The following is a 22,456-nucleotide window of genomic DNA, read 5'->3' as shown; positions in this document are numbered from 1 at the left end:
TACTAAGTATTTGTCGAGTGGCAGAATGAACGAGTAAATGGATGAATAAGTGACTTAGGATTTTAAGTCTTAAAGTGAATGGAATTTGTCCCTTAACTTGTATAATCATGTCACCATTTCCGGGCAAAATAATACTGAGAGATACAGCCACTGTAGAACACTAACATGATGGAGTTTTAGGTAATGGCTGAGGAGATAAAATAAGTGGTCCGGCTAATTCGGAAAGAGAATAAACGTTTAAGTCTATTTTATATCTCCATTATCCATATAACATTTTTAGAACATCTGAAATGATGAACACAAAAAGGATTGGAGGGGAGGAAAATTAGTTTGTTTTGCTGAGGATTAAACACATTACATGCATTTCAACAGCACAAAGTTTAACAGTGAGTTTAGGAATGCTATTATGTATTTATTAAAACAGAGTGAAATGGAACATCACTTTGTATATTACTGGGTGGACTTAAAAATTTGAGATGCACTTTTATTGCTGAAAACATTCAGCAATTCAAGTTTCTAGAATATACTGGCTTTTTTAAAATTTTAAACTACATCTCAAATCTATGAGCTGGTAGAAAGGAAGAAACAGACCCAAGAAAAGGGGAGATTTAAATAGCATTGGCTTGCTAGAAAATAAAAGTGAGGAAAAGGAAATTAGCAAATGTCACAGGGAAATAATCTAATTATTATCAGTGAGTACTATCAAGAAAGATGCCATGCATTCTCTTCACAAACTCATTCTTAGTAAAAGCAAGTAAACCTCAGTCTTGGTATAAGTGTTGTTTAAACTCAATGTTTGCGCCCCCCCCAAAAAGGGAAATTAATGCAGGTTAGCTTAAACTTTCTAAAAATCTAAATGTGTGTAAGTAGAATATTTATTTTTTTAAATTTTTTAAAAGATTTTATTTATTTGTCAGAGAAAGAGAGGGAGAGAGAGTGAGCACAGGCAGACAGAATGGCAGGCAGAGGCAGAGGGAGAAGCAGGCTCCCCGCCGAGCAAGGAGCCCGATGTGGGACTCGATCCCAGGATGCAGGGATCATGACCTGAGCCGAAGGCTGCTGCTCAACCAACTGAGCCACCAAGGCGTCCCTAAGCAGAACATTTAAAACTGAGGCATTTTATAGAGTCCTAATCCACCGTGCACCTACACTTTTCTGACTTGGAGTTCTTAAAGCTCACAAGGGGAACTATTCTAGTACCATAAATGGCACCTCAATGATCTATAACTCACAAGGTAATTTCATTCCTAAAGAAGTCTCCATTACATCAAACACCTGAACATTCAGTATCCAATGATGCCAACAAAGAACCCGACCATGACTCTCACACATGACCCCAAACTAAGGATTCCCTTTGCATGAAGGGTGGCATCACCTGTATTCATGAGAAATACCTACTTCCCCCAGGTAGACTGTCACGGTCAAAGATGCACAGCTTGTATCCAAATTCATTCTCCAAGACACCACGGAGGGTCAGTAACACAAACTCTTCTTCCTCAGCATTTCTTGCATAAGATACATAAATATCATATTCCTTCCCATCTAGCAAAAGGAAGAGAGATCCAATATATATTAGAAAAATTTCCTAATTGTACTGCATTTTTTCTTAAATCGAACTTGTGCGTATTAGACATTTTCAACTTTCTTACATGTATGAATTATCTGACAGATTCCAGTTTGATTTCCCACTTGTGACAGGTCTCCAGGCAAAATGACTATTTTAAGGTGTAATTGCAAATTTTATCTGATATGTCTTCTACTCTCACATCACTAAGTTTTGTTTTTATAGTGGAGAATTAATGAGGTTTGGCTCATTCAACTATGAATTAACATAATCAGGACACAAATAGTCAATCATAGGTGTTGGCAATTAATACCATACAGAGAATTTATGGTTCCCACCCTAGTTTGTCACTACTAATACATTAGAATTATAAATGGAGAAAAACTTTTAGAAAGGCTCTAAATTATTTATACCTGAAAATAACTGCAATTAAAAATATACTCAGATTCCATAAACCCGTCTTTCCCAAAGGTGCCTAATTATAAACATCACTCTCAGTAAAAATATAGGTTCTTTGTCTCTTCCACAAACCGACGGGCTGGAAATCTTTATGGGAGGAGTCTAAGAATCAGTATGTTTAATTGTTCCTTCGTTGTCACCAGGCAAATTTACACTCGTACCGTGCTTCCAAAACTTCAATGTGCCCTTTAATCACTTGGGAATCATGTCAAAATGTAGATTCCTGACTCAGAACACAGGCATTAGGCTTAAGATTCTCCTTTTAACAAGCTCCCATGTGATGCTGATGTTGCTGGTTCCTGGACCACTCTTTAAGTACAGAGTGTGGACCTGCACTGTCCAGTTACAGCAAACACAGCTACACGTAGCGCTCGGACGCTTGCAATGCAGCTGGTCTGAATGCAGATGGGCTTTCAGTTTAAAATACAACACAGGTTAAATTGTGAGATTTTGAATACCAAAAAATAAGACTAAAATATCGCCATTAGCTTTTAAATATGCACAATATGCTAAGATCATAATATGTCAAATACATTGGGTTAAATAAGATATATGATTAAAGTAAATTTCACTTTGTTTTTACTTTTCTTACTATGACCACTAGAAAATTTTAAATTATGTAAGTATATATAAATTTTATAAAAATAAATTTTAAATTATATTGCTATTTGGATAGGCTAATCTAGACTAAACAAATATTGAACCAAGAAAGCAAAATAATATATATTAGAATTTTTAATAGTAAGAGCTGAAACCAAAGATAGTTTGATTAAATCTCCCAGTTATTCTAGCTTTTATCTAGGCAACATGTTTTCTGAAAATGACTGTAGAAGAAGGTATTTAGATCAAGCTTTTGTTACTCACCTAAAATGGTTTCATCTGTTCCAAAATGAGCCCGGTAAAATAAGACCATCTCCAGCCAGTAAACGTGGTAAACAACAATGAGAATCACTACCAGCAGGACTGTGGCTCCAAAACCACATGCTAATTCCACTGTGTATCTTGGAGCTATCAATGGAGCAAACAAAAAAACAATTGACTTCTACGTGGTGATCACAGTGATCTATCATCCTGCAAATAGCCGGGTAAGCCAGGCAGCTGAGCCATGAACCTGACTTATATGTGTGAAAAGCAGAGATAACATGATAGGCTTTAAGCATTATGTTTTAATGCCAGACTGTGTCATATTTATCTTTTCATTTTCAGCACCTGATATTGGTGTTTTAAACTACTTGATGACTTGAATAGACTTTGATGTTATATAAATACATATTAAAGGTATATAAATGGTATTATAAATGGTATATATATAGACATATAAATGGTATATTAATGGTATTTTCCAATACCAGCATTGGAAAGAATTTAGAAGGTCATCTCATTCAACTCATGATCTGACACACAAATTTCCATAAATTATTTTTGAAAAGTGTTATTTCATCTCCCATGTGTCCATCTTTTGGGATGGAATCCTTACTACTACTACCCAGACCAGACCATGATTCAGATGGAAATTTAATTCTTAGAGCCTTTGGACTGAGTGAAAATCTTAATGTGCTTCCATTAGTCTTAATTCCATCCTCTCGTCAGTGCCATATGGAAAAAAAAATTAATTACCTTTCCTATATATTTGGAAAAAAGCCTCAAAGTCTTATTTTCATTGGATAGAAACAGAGGGTATCCACCAAATGCTGAGTATGCTCAGGTCTGAAAGTATCTCTCAGGCTTACACTTCTAGGACACACTTTCTGAAAATTAACTTGCAATATCCAGGTATGGACAGATTCCCATGTTATCTGCTTACTTTTATATGACAGATATTTTAGAAATTTCTTTGCAACTATCAGAAATAGAATGAGGTACTTCCTGACTTCCAAAAACTAGAAAAGTTTTAACTCAGTCCTGTAAACAAGGTCTGTCATGACTAAACCACCAACCACCCTACTGTCTCATTTATCAGTACCTTTCCCTCAAAAACGTGAGGAAGATATTGCTTCGTGTCTTTGTTCACGCTGTGAATTCTGGGGAAAATAGTTCTTTCTCTTTCTTTAGTTTTCAAGTCCATGCTCATACGTCATTATTTTGTGTAAGCTTTCCTAGAAGAAAATTCCTTTTGCAACCTGACATCTGCCTGACAGAAATTCCTACTCTTCTCATTGTCTATAGTTCTATTATACAGTATTTGTTTTATATTGTAATTTGTCTACAAGCCTGCTGCTCCATTCTCTCTCACTCCTCACTAAACTGTAATTTATAGTCTTCTAGGGAAGCCTATGTCTCCTTCATCTATCCTACCACTAGAATACGTAGGATCTCAATGAATGTTTCCAGATATAACACCATCTACTTCAGAAACATTGAAATCTTGTACTACTATGTATCAACAACTTCATTTGGTTGCTTTATTAGCTTGTGATAATGAAGTCTAAGTGTTTGAAGAAGGAAGAGAATATTTGGATCTGAAGCAGGAGTGGTTTAAATTATGTAATATTTGTTGACAATTACTTATTGACAATTACTTATTAACATCTATTATTTGCCAGAAGCTGCTGGGGATACAAGAGTAGATCAGACCAAAGGGGTTTCTGCCCAGTTAGGGTTAATATTCTAATGCAAGGAAATAAATAATAGGACAACGAATTCTAGGTAGTGATCAATGCTATAAAGGAAATAAAGCAAGGTAATGTGATGGGGAGTACTGAGAGGCTGGGCTGGGGCAGAAGAGATATATGGGTTCAGGTAATGAGAAAAGGCTTTTGATCACCTGAGCATCGTGTTAAGGGCTTGCCAAGGTGAGGCACAGAGGAATTTAGTTCAAAGCTGGGATTGTTATCCCTGCTCTCTGACTCCAAAGTCCAGAGATCTTTGCAGAGCTCTGCCATGGAGTTTAATTATAGATCAAATACTAGTGGAAAAAAATCCCTTTTAAAACAGGTATGTATCCTAAGGGGAAAATGGTAAGCAGTCTGGAGCTGAGCCTGAAGTTCCTAGAGTTTCAAGTTCATTATCCTCAACTCCGATGCTAATCCTATCTCAGAGATAGACTGGAACTCAGCAATGCGGAATTATTACCAGGTATTCTCATGCTCATTCCATGAATAATGGTGTTTAAAATAAGAAGACTCCACCACCGAATGTCAAAAGCTATCTCAGTGCAATTGTTGAGAATTTAGTAAGATCAGTTTGGGTAGCTGGCATGAAATCTGCTGCGTCCTCGGTATTTCTGAGCACATGTTATGTTAACAGTACTCTGGGGTAATTCCCACTGTCATCTTCATTATTTGCTCAGTTATTTTGGCTCCTTCTAGCTGGACATTTTGTAATAGGGAGGGGGGGAAAAAGAGGTTGGCGGATGCACTTACCTGAAACGGATATAAGAAAAAATATCAATAGATATCTTGCCTAATGACCAAGAGATCAATTACTCTCATAAATTTCCCTCTGTAACATTCATTCTACTCCAGCCTGTTTTATTTTTAGTGTGGATTTTTACTTTGGTTTTGGGTCATTTCATGACATGTGTCATATTTACAGATTGTATTTTGTGGGGGCCATCTTGATGATATCCAGAAGTTCCTAATACTGTTTAATTAATTGAACTATTGAGATAAATAATCCACAAGCCTGAATTTCTAAATGGCTTGAATCACATGCAGAAAATGTTCAAAAAAGCTTTTATATAAAGCTTTGCTGGCTTGCAGGGAAAGGATGACCCTCAGCCCACATTTTCTGTCTGCCCCAGCCAGAACCTCTGTTGTTTTGGCATACAGATTTTACTCTGATGCAATCCCAAACCAAAGGGTTTCCAGTCAGGAAGGGGTGATGCAATTTGACCAAATTGCACTCCTAAACTGCTTCACTCTTCGATCTCACATATAATTGACTTAGGATAGAGCCAATTTTTGCCACTTGCTCTGCTGTTATTCCCTGGATTAGAATTTCCTCCACTCCTTTTGCAGTTCAACGGTAGTAACAGGTGCCAAGGTCCACGTTTCCAGCTAACCACTCTGAGTTAAACCAGTCCAAGACCTTAGCTCCAGTCTTTTTCCCTGTTTCAAGTTATCGGTCTCCAACCTTCTGTCTCCTTGGGAAACTAACTTATTTTCTTTCTCTTCGTGAGGTGGGACCTTGCTGTCTACTGAGGCTCTGAGCTTCACACCAGCTGCTTGGACTTCCAAGTATCTCCTGCCACAGAACCTGTGTCTATTCTTCACTAAATTGCTGAGACTTTTAATTTGGGGAACCACGTAATGACCATTTCTCTGAATTACAAACAATTAGAATGCTTTATTTAGATGATGGTAAACCAGAGACCTATCCCTGAATTAACCAGCAGACTTGCTTTGTTTGACTATCATAGTATTTTAAAATGTGTGCATTTTACCCTTCAGTTTCTGGCCTTAGAGAAGGAATGGATATAGGAGTGGCTTTCTCTCTGTAGTATTTACAGTGGCCCTTTTCCTAAGGTGGACCGTGCTGGTAGTTGTTCTGTGTGTGAACCATGTGAGAAAGGACACCAAAAAGTTGAGCCCCACCATCACCCTGGTTTTTTTGCCTGAAGTCACTTTCAGACTATGGCAGAGAACAGAGAAAACCACAGGTACAGTCATCATGGTCAGGTAAGTACTCAGAAAGCATACTTCAGAACTACGGAGTTGGGCTGAGTTCACAGGGCTGGGTAAAGAGGGAAAAACATTGTGTGGAAAAAGTGCTCTATAAATCTCCAAGGGTGATCTCAAATCTTTGGAAAAATATAAAGCTCTGCATAGGTTGGATGACACTTGATAAGATCAAGCAAAGAAAAGGTGCCAGTCAAAGAAAAACTACCAGAGAAGGAACAGCTGCCAGGAAACCAGGAGCTGAACAGCTCAAGGTGCACATGCAGGGTTGGGGGACACTTAAGTTAAGACCTGAGTAAAGACACTTTTGGTAGCTCCCATGTGTTAGTAGACAGCCCAGATAGTCTAGATATGTCCAATGTAGCCTTGGAGAAAAGACTATTTTTCAGATGTCCTCTAGCAATGGGAAGCAGAACACTTCAAAAAAGCAAGCTGTTAAGCCAGCAAAATAACTACCTGTGAGGACAAAACAATACTCACTTTCAAAAATCAGACACTCAATAATGCAACATACATAATGTCCAGCATATGTTAAAAAAAAAAAAAAAGACAAGAAAAAGCAAAACAAAATAAAAAACCACCCATAATGAGAAGAAAAATCAGCCAACAAAAACAGAATCAGAGGGGCACCTGGACAGCTCTATCAGCTAAGTGTCTGACTCTTGGCTTTGACTGAGATCATGATCTCAGGGTCCTAAGATGGAGCCCCACCTTGGGTTTTGCTCTCAGTAGTGAGTCTGCCTAAGATTCTCTCTCTCTCTTCTGCCCCTCCCCACCCTGCTTGCATGCTCTCTCTCTCTCAAATAAATAAATCAATCTTTAAAAAAAATCAAAATTGACAAAGATGATGGAACTAGTAGATAAGCACTTTAAAATGAGTATTATAAATATTCCTGTTGAATTAAAAAAGAAGACGATGGACATCATTAAGAACAAATAGGAAATATCAAGATGTTTTTATGGAGAAATGGAAATCCAAAAACTGAAAAATACAATTCTGAAATTAAAATTGCTGCAGACTAAACATCAAAGAAGAAATTATTAGTGGAAAGCTAGAAACTACCTAAACTGAAACACAGGAACAAAGAAAGAATGAAATGAAAATGAGCACCTCAGTGGCCTGTAGAACATCCTTGAGTGATCAGTACTAAATTTAATGGGATTACTAGAAGAAAAGGAAAGAATGAATGAATGAATGAATGAATGAGCAAAACATATCTAAAGAAGTAACTGCTGAAGTTTTTTCAAACTAAATGAAAAATATAATAAACCCATGGAACCAAGAAGTTTAAAGAAACCTAAGTAAGATATAGTCAAATGAAACCACGCCAAAAATTTGATAAATTTCAACAGATACTCATACACACACACACACACACACACACAGACATGAGAATTATAAATAATTCTCTACACAAACCAAAAATAGATTAATCTCTCATATAGATAAAAGTCAGCTTCGAAAAACCTATAATTAACATCATATTTAATATATAAAAACTGAATGCATATCTTCTAAGATAGGGAACAATGCAAGTGAAGCTGCTTTGATTTCTACTGATCATGGAACTGGGAAGTCCAAGAGAGAAAAAAAGGCAGAAAAAAGAAATCAAAGGCATAACGTTTGAAAAGTAAGGAGGGAAAGTATGCTTATATATGGTGACACAATCAAGTGTATAGAAAATGCTAAGGAACCTAACAAAACAAGAAGAAAGCCTATTTAAGCAGTAAAGTTAGAAAAAGTCAAAAGACCAAGATCAAAACATAAAAATCAACTAATTCATTTCTAGTTATGATCAATGAGCAATTGAAAAGTAGAATTAAAAAAATACCACTACAATAGCAACAAAAATAAAATACTTAGGAATAAATTTAACATGTGTAAGCCTGTATAAATAAAACTAGGAAAAAAAAGGAGCTGAGAAAAATCAATGAAAATTAAGTAAATTGAGAGATATATCATGTTCATGGATTGGAAAATTCAATATCATTAAGACTTCAGTTCTCCCCAAATTGGTTTATAAATTTAATATGATCCAATCTAAGCCCAGCAGACTCATGTAGAAATTGACAAGCCAATACTAAAATCTATATGAAAGGATAATATGGTCTTCAGAATATTTAGATTAATCTTTGAAAAGAAAAAAGGAGGAAGACAATAGTTTCTGACTTCATGACTTACTTTAAAGCTATTAGTCAAGATAAAGTAGTATTGGACTAATGACAAACATTGATAGAACAGAATAGGAAAGGAGAAATAGACCCACACTCATACAGTTAATTTTTTAGGCTAAGTTGTCAAAACAATTCAATAAAAAAGGGAGAGATTTTTCAATATGAGGTTAGAACAACTGATTTCTATATGGAAAACAAAAATAAAGCAAAAATCTAAACCTTAATCCATACTTCACAGTGTAAACAAAAATGTTGAAATGAATCATAGGCCTAAGTATAAAAAAAAAAATCAAGATTTTAAAAATCATTTTTAAAAATTAAAGATTGCTAATACAGGATTTAGGAAGTATAAACCATAATAGAAGAATTGATAAAATGAACTTCATCAATGTTTTAAAATTCTTCTCATCAAAATAAAATTAATAATAATAATAAAAATAAAATAAAATAAAATAAAATTCTGTACAATGATGAAAATGTTCACAAAGTCATATATCTGACATATATATATTAACAAGCAACCCAAGAACAAGATGGGCTGAAGATTTTAATAGATACTCCATAAAGGAAGAACTATTTTCAGAATGTCCATAAAACAGTACTTAACATCATTAGTATCTGAAAATGCAAATTAAAAAAATGTAGCGGGATACTAGTACCCATTTACTACAATGGCTAAAATTGAAAAGTCTGACAACTCCAAAAGTTGGTAAGGATGTAGAGCACCTGGAATTTATATACACTGCTAGAGGAAGTAGAAAATGGTACAACCTCTTTGGAAATAGGTTTGGCAGTTTCTCATGAAGTTCAGCACACCTTGCCTTAGTCCCTACCTCTCTCCTATTATAAAATCACCACATGTTTAACACACTTACATTAGCTGCCTCTCCTTTCATACTTCGCTTTAACTGACTAGATGAAATTGTGCTGTCCAAAGACCTAGCCCAGTGAATTCTTCTTATTCTGAGCCCTTCCTGTCAATTTTTTGATGAAAGACATAGAATGCTTTGTCAATGAATCCAGAGAAGGACTCATACATAGAACGTATGAATGTGAACCCAGATTATCACCTCTGAATCCCAGCATTACCTGGCCCAGAATAGGAGCCAAGTAACAAATCCACAACACTTCTGGTACCACAGGATGTACACAGCCCAGGCTGGATTCTACATAATACTGATGTAATTTCAGCAGAGATCAGCCAATCTAGTGGATGCACCTGTCATTTCACATTCCTGACGCCATTCGCACTCAGCCATTCAGAGCATGGCCCTGTGAGAAAGGGAGCTACTCACATAGCTCTGGCAGAATTCTCCATCACTCCAAGAACAAACATGATTTTAGTTGATTGTTTAATCATATCTATCTGATAATAAGTAATTAATTTATGTCCTCCTCCATAATTGTTTCCCAGAGCTCATGTTTCAAAAAACGACTCCCACGAAATGCCCCATACTTCAGGAATCAAATATATTTGGGGGAAAAAAAACCCAAACCCACCCTGCCTCCTATGTTCCAGTCCCCTCAGATATCCAACTGTTAATAGTGTGAAAGACTCCAAAGGGCCCTTGACTAAAATAACTTGATTGGTTTTGTTTAACGTAGCCTTTAATGATACTTTATTTACTGTCAAAGCCTTTGTCAAATAACACCTGTGAAAAGTTTGTGGAAATAATAAGTAGACTTAATATTTGTTGAGCACTTAATATACATGTATATAGGACAGTAATTGTGCTGAGTACCTTAAAACAATCTCATGAGTCAGTGGTATCATTTGCCTACTTTAAATATAAAGAAGTTGAAGCTCAGAGAGGTTAAGTGTTTTTTTCAAGATCACAGAGCTAGGATGCACAGAAACCAGGATTCCAACACAGGCCATCTGAGTCTAGAGTACAAATAATGAACTACAGTACTATAAAGAGTCCTAGTAGTGTTCTTACGAACTAATTTGGGAAACTTCTTATATTATTCAGTTGAGTCTCACTGCTTGACACTGGCTTCTGAGGGGCAGAAGTGATGAACTCTTCAGAACCAATCCACTAAGACTTCTTAAGTGGCATATAGACTTCAGTACTTTGCTTTTTACTTTCTAAATTGTAATGAAATGTTAAAGTGAAGCCTGTTTTTGCATCAGCTTTAAAAAAAGGGGGGGGGAGGGTTAAATCCCACTGCAAAATGTAATAGGTATGAGTTGTTTGTTTTTTTTTTTTTTTTTTTGTTATAAGTATTACAGGCTCTCTCTGACACAAGGATCCACAATGATTCTGAATGACATGACTACATGTGTGATAAATCATCATTATCTTTCTCTAGGTCATTGAAACACATTCTTGAAGGGAGTGATTATCTGGGGTTCTGTGTTAGGTGAGAGACCCAAAGATAATTTTAGACACAGTCTGTTTCAGTAGCAACAGCTCACACAAGAGAGCTTTATCACTTTTATTTATTTTATAAAAAAATTAGTAATATCAACATAGAAATTCTTTTACATTACTTTAAGTCATAATTTAAATAGTTTTCATATTAGCAATTGTGGCTAGTGGTATGTTATAAATCTGTTTGAATACTGATACATAGTATTTAAAATGATCATTTTAAAATTATATTTTCGAGAAGAAATATTTCATATTTTCCTTAACTACTTGAAAATAATTAGATGGTTGCTATTTATAATGTTTCATTATTATAGATAATGCTTCTAAGAATAGCAATGGGTACATAATTCTCTTTCTGTTATTTGTTCAGGAAGAATTCCAAAAGTATTAAGTCATATGGTATGGTCATTTTTATGACCCTCGAACTCTGCCATCAATGATTTCTAAAAGGGTCTTTACAATCCACCAATTATATGGGATTATACCAGCTTTATTATATCTTTGGTAGCTTTAAATATTTTCTTTATTTTCCATTTTTCATGACTGTACTGATATAAAATTATGCCTTATTTTCATAATCGTATGGCTTTTTTGGGCCACATTTGTGCACTAAGTTACTGAAAGCATAAGAAACAATATTTTGAGAGTCTTCACATAGATGGAAACTATCCCTCAAGATTTTTTCAATTCACCTTTGATTCATTACTATGTGCCAGATGTGCTAGCTGCTGGAGCACTGTCTTCTCGTTTTCCTTATCACCACACTGTTACACTTGGAGTTCACAGATTCATCTGCTGAGGGCATCCATTACCTTTCTGTTTCACCTTGGCTGCTTTGTCAACCTCCCCTTTGGCATTTCTAGCATGACAGACATAGTTGCGCTTGAGATCCTCAGCAGTAACTTTTTTGATGTTCAAAATCTGAGTCCTCGTTTCATCTTCGGTTTGGGTCAAACTTATACTAGAAATAGGGGAAAGAAAATCAAAGCATGAGTGATACCACAGGGCCATGTTCTGGGAATGAATCAGATAAGGAGACAACCACAGGGCCCCCAAGTGAGGGCAGCCAGAACATCCATGAGCTGTGTTGCCTGAGAGCCAATGGTTACAAAGGGAGGATAGCTTCTAGATTCCAGTGCCATTCTTTACCTTTTATAGCACACACAATCCCAGTATCTAGATCAAATCCTAGTGCTGGCAACATACAGCAGATCTCTCTTCAGAGTAAAATGTCTCCTTCCCTCAAACTTCTGAGACAGTATTCTGTATCAGTGTAGAGAGATGCTTCTGAGGCCTTATCCATCTGGGTTTTCATCCAAGCTTTGCCACTTACTGGCTATTTACTTTGGGTACAGTAACTAATCTTTTCAAGTTTTGAGTTCCTCCTTTGAAAGAGAGGTAAGTAGCAATGCCTACGCAGTACGGCACATGTATTGACTCACTCAAGCACTCTGACGACTGAGTACATCAATGTGTAAGTATTAGAACAATGCTTAATACATATTCATATAGGCTATTACTACCATCCTCAGCAATAGTTCATTCATTTCAGGGGTTCCCAAAGCTTGGATTTTGAACATAGATAGAATACAAATAAAGAAGAGAAAAGAGAAAAGAGAGTAGATAATAAAAAGGATGAAACTCCATGGGTTAAATCCTAACATATAAAAAGAAGGGACTTCTCGAAGCAAGTATGCTTTATGAAAATACATCCAAATCTTAGCATGTCAGAGATCAAGTGCTTTGGGTCCAAGACCACGATTTAAAATCCCTTGGAACTACTTGCTCCAAAGATAAAACAAAATCTCTCTCCTATAGCTGACATCCAGGTACTCCTTCCAGTGAGGCAGACCATTGGTCATGAGAACTTGGTCAAGGGTTGTGATGGGTTTAGCCTTAAATGAACTGCACCACTCCACTCCGGGCACTGAGCTGTGTTGCAGCAGCAGTGAGGATGGACAGCATGACTTTCATTATCATTCATTCGGTATTATTATGAGGATAGGAACCACAATATTCAGAAATCCTGAAGGGATCAATAACTCTCCCTTTGTGCCTCCAGCCACATCTTGAATCTATTCCTTCTGCAAAAACTGCTCGTTTCAGGAGGCTCCTTCTGTGCCTTTAAATATGTGTTGCTTCTCTAAATTCCAGCCATCGCACATGAGGTTCCTTTTACCAGGAACATTCTTTCTATTTCTTTACCTAGTTTATTTCTACTCATCCTTCAAATCTTTATTTAGGTACTGTACCATCTGAGAAGCACTGCCTAATCCCCTAACACTGACGGGAATCTTCAACTCAAGCTTCCGATAACATCCAATATTCTCCAGTCACTGCATTTATCACGAAATATTGAAATTTCTGCTCTATCACTCTTATTCTGATAAAATCTACTCAGCTAGGGACGAAGTATCTTGCATAGCACTTAGTGTAAAGCAGACATCTTATAACCTCTGCACAAAGTCTGAATTTACTACAAGGAATGACCTAGCTTTTGAATCCCAGAAGTTCAAGTAGCTAAAGATCCATTTGTATATCATGTTAAGGCTCCCGTCTTAGAACTACTTGGTCAAGTAGTTGGTCAGCTGCTGCTTTTTATTTACTATCGCCATGAACCAATTGTCTTGCAGTTGTGTACTTCATTTACAAAAGGATCTTTTATCTTCAAAGACCCATATTTTCCTCCTTGTCGACCTAACACCCTTCAAAAAAAGTTACTTTAAGAGTGGGCTATATTACCACTTCATCCACTTTAAAAAAAAATAAAATTTAAAGAACATGAATGTATTTAGTCAATATTTTTAAAAAATAACTATCAATTATAAACGTGACATTGTTATGTGAGTTAAGAATGAGGAGGAAGATAGCAAGACAAGATAAATAACACAGTTTATCTGAGGCATAAATACAGAGGTCTAGACTCCAGACCAGAGAAAGAAAAGAACAGGCCCATGCCAACCAGCTTTCATGTATTCAGAGCCTTGTATTGTGGCCTCTCATTCATGTGGGCTATGCATCCCATCTACTTTTTTTTTTTTTTTAAGATTTTATTTATTTATTTGACAGAGAGAGATACAGTGAGAGAGGGAACGAGAGAGGCAACGCAAGCAGGGGGAGTGTGAGAGGGAGAAGCAGACTTCTCACTGAGCAGGGAGCGCCATGCGGGGCTCAATCCCAGGACCCTGGGATCATGACCTGAGCCCAAGGCAAACACTTAACGACTGAGCCACCCAGGCATCCCGCATCCCATCTACTTTCAAGTGGGAATCATGAATGTGTGACCATCAGAAGATATCTGGGTCTTGAATTGCAAGTCCAGGGATCCTAATTGGGGATGTGGCCACTAAAGACTTGAGAATCTTGCAGATTTGGGGTAATGATGCACCAAAGTCAGAATTTTTACTTTCAATGATCAGTATACACCAGAAGGCATTCAACTGAGGGACAAGCATTGATCACCCCTTGTCTGAGCCAATGGTACCTTTCATTAACAGTTACATCAATATTGGTGTCGTCTGGCTTTTTTCCGTCAATGGTCCACCAAACCTCATTGCGAGCATCCTTTAGGAAAGTAAAATAGACTGTACAGGGGATGAGCAGCTCCTCTCCTAAAAAAACAAGTTAACCCATCAGTATGTAACCTTCACAAGGCTATACTGGTTTCACTCTGAGACTAATCAGAAGCTATAAAAGTGTACTTAAAACTCTATTTCTGAGTAAGTTTCAAGTGGCCTACCATAGTACCGTACCATACCTCATTGCAAAATAAACAAACCAAGAAAAGAAATACAGCAGTTTTACGCAAGCTTTCCAGAATGGCCATCTTTTTTATACAATCCATATATGCTGTACCACAGTATTTGTTCAAAGAGGCTCTGACAACATCCTTTTTAGCCCGAAACTTCCATGGACTACCCCTAACCTTTGTTATTTCCCTCACGAACAGTGACTAAGGAGAGATTCTCCAGACCTTTGGTGCTTGGCCCAGAAAAGATGGGGCAGTGCCAACACTTAGGAGCAGGCCACATCTTGAAATGCTCGGGTTGTCAGGATGTGGTCAATAAGTTAAAAGAGGGCACAGCTTGCATGGAGCACTGGGTGTGGTGAAAAAATAATGAATAATGTTTTTCTGAAAATAAATAAATTGGGGAAAAAAAAAAGACAATTTACATATAAAGGTGTGTGTGTGTGTGTGTGTGTGTGTGTGTGTATACATATAAAACAAAAATTTACATCTTTATAAATACTAGCACTTATAAATAACAAATCTATGTTATCTTCCTGAGATGGAACATGAGGTTCCATCTGGAGGCTCTCCGGGCAGAAAATGATAAGAAGAAGAAGAGCAGCGGCACCCTCACTTAAGAACTTCACATACTCACCGTGCTAAGTGTTTATACTTACTAGTGGTCTTATACGATTTAAACAAAATATTATGGGGTGTTTTTTTAAATTCATGTTTTATAGATGTGAAAACTGACGCTTCAAGATGTTATCTGCTCTCCCTAGATGAAACTGTTAATACGAGGCAGAGCAGAGTTTGACCAAGACTGACTTCCATTCCAGGTTACCCAGGAAAGCTCTGTTCTATGCTTGCTTTCTTAGTTAGTTCTTGATATCAACTGCTTTCACTCTCAAAAAGTGTGCAGGTTGAGATGACAAATTATATTGTCATCCAAATTTGAAAGCAAGTTTGTCTCAATGAGTGGTCCTACCCCACCCCCTCTTCTAATGCATGATTCTTATGTTTTCCCTTTTGGTTTCTATGTTAATATGCAAGAAGATAACATGAACATAGAGTCTGTAACCATATGACAGGTAGACTAGATCATTAGTAAGGGTTTACTCAGATAGCAGGAAGAATGTGCACTTTACTGTACAAAACTATACAAATGAATTCTAGGAAATTTGGTCCATTTGGAGTTGGAAGACCCCTTTGTTTTTTTTTTTTTTTTTTTTTTTTTTTTTAACAGGCAGCTTGCTATTTGAAACCTTATCTTAGTTTTAGGAGGGCATCATTGTGCTCTACCTGCATTTGATCACAACCTCTGTTATCTTTAGTACAATTTTAAAAATATGTTCTATTATACCTTTCATTGGGTTGGAGAGAGTTTATTGTAAAGGATACAATATAGAAAATTGTAAAATTTTCTATGGTTTTCAGTTTAACTGTGGGAGGTTTTAAGCCAGAAGAATAACACACGATGGCTTATTCGGTCAGTTGCAAATGATTTTTGTCCAGAATGGAAAATTACGAAAACTAAAAAAACCTCCTTTTTTAAAGGAGACCCAGATAGCCATAGGGAACACCCCATAGCATTCTAATCAGGGCATACTAGTTCTACCAGCTGTTAACCCGTTAAACTCACAGTCTAACCTCCAAGCTCCAACTCTTGCCCCTCTGCAGTGAAGCAGAAGCTTAAAGGATATCTTGTGCTCACATCTCAGCCTTGGAAAACCAAGCTGTGTGCAAGCTAACATGTACATCAGACAGAAATCACTAATCAGGAGAGAAGAGCCAGGGGAAGAAGGGAGTAGCTATGGAGAGAGAACCTGAGAATCCTAAAGATGCCTGAGAGATCTCTGATGGAGGAGCTAATCTCCAGAGCTGCCTTGGTTTCTGACAACATTTCAGTTTCAATTCATGTGTTTCCTTACAAAGCCCTCTATTTGCATGCATTAACTTAAATGACATTTTCTTCCTTGTCATTAAGAGAATCTAACTAAAATTAAGAGGCACAGCTATAATTACCCGGTTCTTTCTCGTAGACCACAAGATCATTGGGTGAATAGATCTGAGGAGGCAATGCATCTTTTGGAGAGCCTGTTTTAGAGAGGAAGAAACAAAAGAGAGATGATGTTAAATCATGTAGCCCTCATCTCTCAAAACTCATTTCCAAGAGCAGTTCTTTTGTAAAGTTTGCCCAACTTCCTGGCACAGTTTGTCAATTCTTCTTGCAAAAGCCCACAGCTCAATGGAGAGTCATTCATTTCAGACAAGCAAAGAGACAAATAGAACATGAAAAGTAGCCTCCATGTTTTTGGATGGAGATTCAACCAGTGTTTTTGCTTCCCAAAGAGTACACGAAATACCCTTCTCGGATTTTAAAATAAATAGTTTTCATATCTTCCTCAATTGTTTCTTTTCTAAATATTTCTCCAGAACATGCCCCAGGTATCTAGTATAGGACCTGGTTAAAGAAGTAAATATTAAATGAATGAATAAGTAAATGGAAAATTCAAAACCACAATTGTGAGGCCAGCCCATCAGTCTATCCAATGCCTCTGGCAGTTGACTACTTGTTCACAGGACTGCTGCTCTTTATAACATTCTGTATTTCTAAATTGAAAGGAAAATACCCTGAAGGGGTTTTACAGTGTAGTGTTTAAGAACAGAAGCTTCAAGTATTTAACAACCAAGGCTCTTCTTCCTTGGCCATATACTAGCCATACAACTCTGGTTTTTTGCTTAATCTTTGAGAAGCTAATTTTCCTCACCTCTTAAATGAGGATAATTAAACTCACCGCACAGGTTCATTAGAAAGATTAAATTAAGTCATGCATATTAAATTAAGTAATGCATGTTAAAGCATCCTACTGGTATATAGTAAGTACTCAGTACTTCACAGCTTTAAAAACAAACTTGTGTTGCTTGAAAGTTGGATTAGAACCCTACCACACATCAGTGTCTATCAACTTCTCTAGCTATAAATCAAGGTGAGCAAGCATGCCTGTTCTCAACTTCCCCAAAACAGATGTGTTTAAGTATCTGTATCAGAAACAATTGCCAAGACAGATTTAAGGTTAGATTATTCATTTGGCTTACAAAGCCCATTTGTGTTAAGTTCTAAACTTAGTCTGGTTTTTCTTCTGAATTAATCCCCAGCTCAGCATTATTCCAAAAGCAGGCAAAGGAAGAGGAGAGGTGATTACAAAATTTTTCAATTTGAATTTTATTTTCCCTATTATGTTAGAGCCCTTAAAAATTATGCTGAACCTGGTGTCAGGGTAATAGAGAAAGCACTGCACCAGAATCAGAAACCTGAGATCTGGAAATCACTTCTTACACTAACTCACAGAGCATCTCTAAACAGGTTACTTTGTGTTACTGGGTCTCGACGCTTCCATCTATGAAAAGATGGGGTGTGAAAAATTCTCACTCTGATATGCTCTCATTTTTAGTATCATGGGTACAATGGTATTTAGGGCTCTCCCCTAAATGCTGACACTGGTTCTCTCGATTTCTGGGTTTGATGGGAGTCTTTTGACTCTGTCTGGACATTGTCTTTCCACTTTCTGAATTTCTCATCCCCTGTTCTCTCAACCAGTGCAAAGCAATGATTAAATACCACCAGCAAACAGTTTTGGCTACCCCAATTCCAGTCCACAGGAAGAGTTGATTGAATTCAAATACAACACTTTTTTTTTTTTACATTAATTTTAACTACTTAATTCATTGAGTCTCTGCTGTTTGCCTGGAACTGGACTCGCATAATATGTATATTATTTCTAATATTCTCAGCTATACTGATTGTTAGGTACTCTTAGTCCCAGAGTACAAATAAGGAGACTCAGACCCTGATCAAAGTCATATTACTAATAAATAGCAAAGGTAGGGGCACCTGGGTGGCTTAGAGTGTTAAACCCCTGCCTTTGGCTCAGGTCATGATCCCAGGGTCCTGGGATCGAGGCCCCATCGGGCTCTCTGCTCAGCAAGGAGCCTGCTTCTCCCCCTCTCTCTGCCTGCTGCTCTGCCTACTTATGATCTCTCTCTCTATCAAATAAATAAATAAAATCTTAAAATAAAATAAAATAAATGGCAAGAGTACAAGCGGAATACAGATACCTCTGGCACTCTTTTCATTCCCCAAACTGCCTTCATTCATTCACATCCTCTTTCATTCAGTAGACCAACAGTTATCGGATCCCTACTCTGTATGTGGAATTGCTGTAGCTCTAGGGATAGTGCAGGGAACAAAAAGAGATAAACCTCTTCCCTCATAGAATGGACACACTTGTTTGTAATAAACTATCAAGAGCCAAAACAGAGTTATTGCATTTTTGTTGTGTGCACTTAAAAATCATGCTTACCTACCACCTTTACAGTCAGAGTCCTAGTGAGATGGAAGGTACGCCCATTTTCTGGATATGTAACAACACATGTGTAATCTCCATTGTTTGAAACCAAGGCGATGAGAAAACTCAAGTTCAGGCCTTCAGCTACCACATTATTAAAGTTCTGTATTTTCTGACAGCCCTAGAAGAAGTAAAAGAAAAGATGTTCAGCATTTAAATACATGCACAGAAAACATACAAATGCATATATACACACACAGCTAATTTTGCACAGAACATACAAATATCTATGCCAGCTGTATCCTTTACAAACTATTTTGGTTGAGTTTTTGATGACGTTTCTGCAAAGAATAAGTGTGAAGTTTCATTATACTTTCTACAAAAGGAAAATAGGACTTCTAACTGAAATACGGATTCTAAAGTACAAGCTTCCTGTCTCAGGATCCTATATTTAAATTTTGGAAATCCATGTTAATAGTTAAACAAGGTTACAAAAAAAAATTGTTAAACAAGGTTAAAGTTTTGGAAAACAACTTGGGCATCTTAAGGAAGTTCATGTGCTGCTATTTAAGAAATGCTTATTTTTCATTTTTCCACATTTGTTTAGTGATTATATTAATTTGGGAAGCCAGCCACTCTGACAATTGAGGTCTCATTTTAGGTGCCTGATTTCAGTGTTTGTTGTTGTTTTGTTTTGTTTTATCTCTCTTTACTTTTTTTTAAGGTTTTATTTATTTATTTGAAAGAGAGAGAAAGAGAGTACAAACAGGGGGAGGGGCAGAGGGAGAAGCAGACTCCCCGCTGAACAGGGAGCCAGCCAGACAAAGGGCTCAATTCCAGGACCCTGGGATCCTGACCTGAGCCAAAGGCAGCCACTTAACCTACTGAGCCACCCAGGTACCCCTGGTTTCAGCATCCTTGATGGCTCTGCTGAATCTCTTTATTGGTCACTGACAAACATTTTTGGCATTTCCTTCTACTTATCTCATTTTCTTTTTATAATTAAATATTACAGACTTCAGAATCTAAAATGAAAAGATATTTTATAAGTCTTATCAAGAGTCATTTATTTCTACTCCAAATTTTGCTTTTATATACTTCTACTGATTTGTAAAATTTTGAGATTGAAATACCTCACTCAACATAACTGGGATCCGGGGCGCCTGGGTGACTCAGTGGGTTAAGCCTCTGCCTTCGGCTCAGGTTATGGTCTCAGGGTCCTAGGATGGAGCCCCGCATTGGGCTCTCTGCTCAGCAGGGAGCCTGTTTCCCTTACTTTCTCTCTGCCTGCCTCTCTGCCTACTTGTGATCTCTGTCTGTCAAATAAATAAATAAAATCTTAAAAAAAAAATTAAAAAAAAAAACATAACTGGGATCCTGTTCTGGCTCTCTGAGCCTCACCAATTGGCTTATATTGTTTTATTTGTTGTTGTTGTTGTTGTTGTTGTTTTTCCTCTCAAAGAAAAAAAATACATCAACTGTCCAAAAATTACATGTGGAACATTCGCTTTTAGAAAAACTTCTTTTTCTTTTTTAAATCATTAATTAATCTGTGACAAAAATGAACTGGGTTATGCCCAAGGTCCTTTAGATCTCGAAAATTCAGGAAGGTTATTATTGACTTGTACTTTAGATTTACTGTATCTACATATGTAACTCTGATTCTTGAATATGTAAGGTTTTCTTACTTCAATTCCTGTAGCATGTGTTTTGAAATATGACAGTTACACTGAGTGGCATATTTTGCAATCCTTTGTCATAGGAACTATGTCTTTTAAGAATATCGCTACACTTTTGATTCATGGAGATGATCATCAAGAGGAAGCTGTTATATGCTCAGTTATTTTCTGAATGCAATTTATCCTGTTTTGATAAGCAGTGTTTCTAGACACTTGTCACATCAGCAAAATATTTCAATCCTCTTAGGTTATCACAAAGTATAAGGCCACAGAGACCTGTACTCTTCTAATGAATTTATGTCAGATTTGGTTTAAATTGAGTTTAGACTATCTATAGAACTCTATCTGATTTTTGTGGCACCTTTCATTTAAACAGTTCAAAGCTATTTTCTTCTCTCATTTGTTAGCTTAGCTGTTCTTAAATCCCCATGAAGTAGACAGATCAGACTAAATATGCTCTAGTTTTGCAGGTGAAAAAAAATAATGAGACAGACAGATAAAGAGATATTCTAGATAACACAGAGCAAAGCTAAAGCTCAGATTTCCAGACAGATGAACAAAGGTTTTACACTAGCTTCTTAACTAAGAATGAACACCTCTCCTTGGGCTGGAAAAATTGCATGGGCACATGTATTTACATGCACTCCATTATCCCATCTGACCTTTATTCCAAACTTAGCAAGTCTGGAATGCTTTTATGTTCATTTTATAGATGAGGGTATAAAGGCCTAGAAAGGTTAAGAGATTGCCACTGTCATAGAGCTAGGTAGTGTCAGAGCTAAAATTTACATCTAGATCCACCTGTTTTGAGGCCCTTGTTTTAAGTCCACCTGACACTGTCTCCCTACCCTATCCTGTGGTCCTGCACATATGCCACACCCAGGCCAGCCCCAGTGTTAATAGTGTGCTACATCTCTATCACTTAGACGAGGTGGATTCCCACAATTCATGATAAACTGGAAAACATACTGTTCCGGATAAGAAGTTAAAAATTACTACTGCCCTTGTCAACAGCACTTTTTAAGAATGTACTAAAAGAAACTTATTTCTTTGACTTATCAAGTATCACTTATGTGAAAACTATTTAAACACATTTGATTTAGGATTTATAGTACGTGCTACAAATATGAAGAAACACCTCTAACTCAAAGCCTTTTCATTCATTCACTCATTAGTTCATTCATCCTTGATTATGAATCATAAGCCATGTACCAGGCCACTGTTTGAGGTTCTAAGAATATAGAATTGAGTAAAACAAAGGGTCAACTCTTATGAACTTATCATGAACAGAGAAACAGAGCAAGCAAGGAAAATGGTACAAAATAGCTATGTGTTGATCTCTTGCTAGCTCTCTTGTTTTTCTTCCTCTTAACTAAACCCATGAGCATGAACTTGAAATTCGGGCTGGATATGCTTAAGGGTATTCAATGGGCCCATGAGTTGATGGTGTAAGTATGCTTTCTTGTGAGATTTTTCTTTTTCACAAAGGATAAAAATGTAGGCCAG

At 36.8% G+C, this 22,456-nt stretch overlaps 1 protein-coding gene across 4 annotated transcripts in view; it reads right to left on the bottom strand.

The window, feature by feature from the left end:
• LOC122908806 (interleukin 1 receptor accessory protein) overlaps positions 1-22,456 on the bottom strand; it is a 128,606-nt gene that overhangs the window by 8,343 nt on the left and 97,807 nt on the right. For all 4 annotated transcript variants that reach the window (XM_044252001.1, XM_044252000.1, XM_044251999.1 and 1 more), the window contains 6 exons: positions 19,287-19,452; positions 16,948-17,019; positions 14,677-14,803; positions 12,005-12,153; positions 2,888-3,031; positions 1,399-1,542 (listed from right to left, as the gene is read on the bottom strand). In XM_044252001.1, the coding sequence (XP_044107936.1) occupies positions 1,399-1,542; positions 2,888-3,031; positions 12,005-12,153; positions 14,677-14,803; positions 16,948-17,019; positions 19,287-19,452 (802 nt within the window). The remainder of the gene's footprint in view (positions 1-1,398; positions 1,543-2,887; positions 3,032-12,004; positions 12,154-14,676; positions 14,804-16,947; positions 17,020-19,286; positions 19,453-22,456) is intronic.

Source organism: Neovison vison, chromosome 6 (assembly GCF_020171115.1).
Source record: "Neovison vison isolate M4711 chromosome 6, ASM_NN_V1, whole genome shotgun sequence".
NCBI lineage: Eukaryota > Metazoa > Chordata > Mammalia > Carnivora > Mustelidae > Neogale > Neogale vison.
The sequence above is the reverse complement of the archived record's forward strand: the minus strand, read 5'-3'. Positions and strand labels throughout refer to the sequence as shown.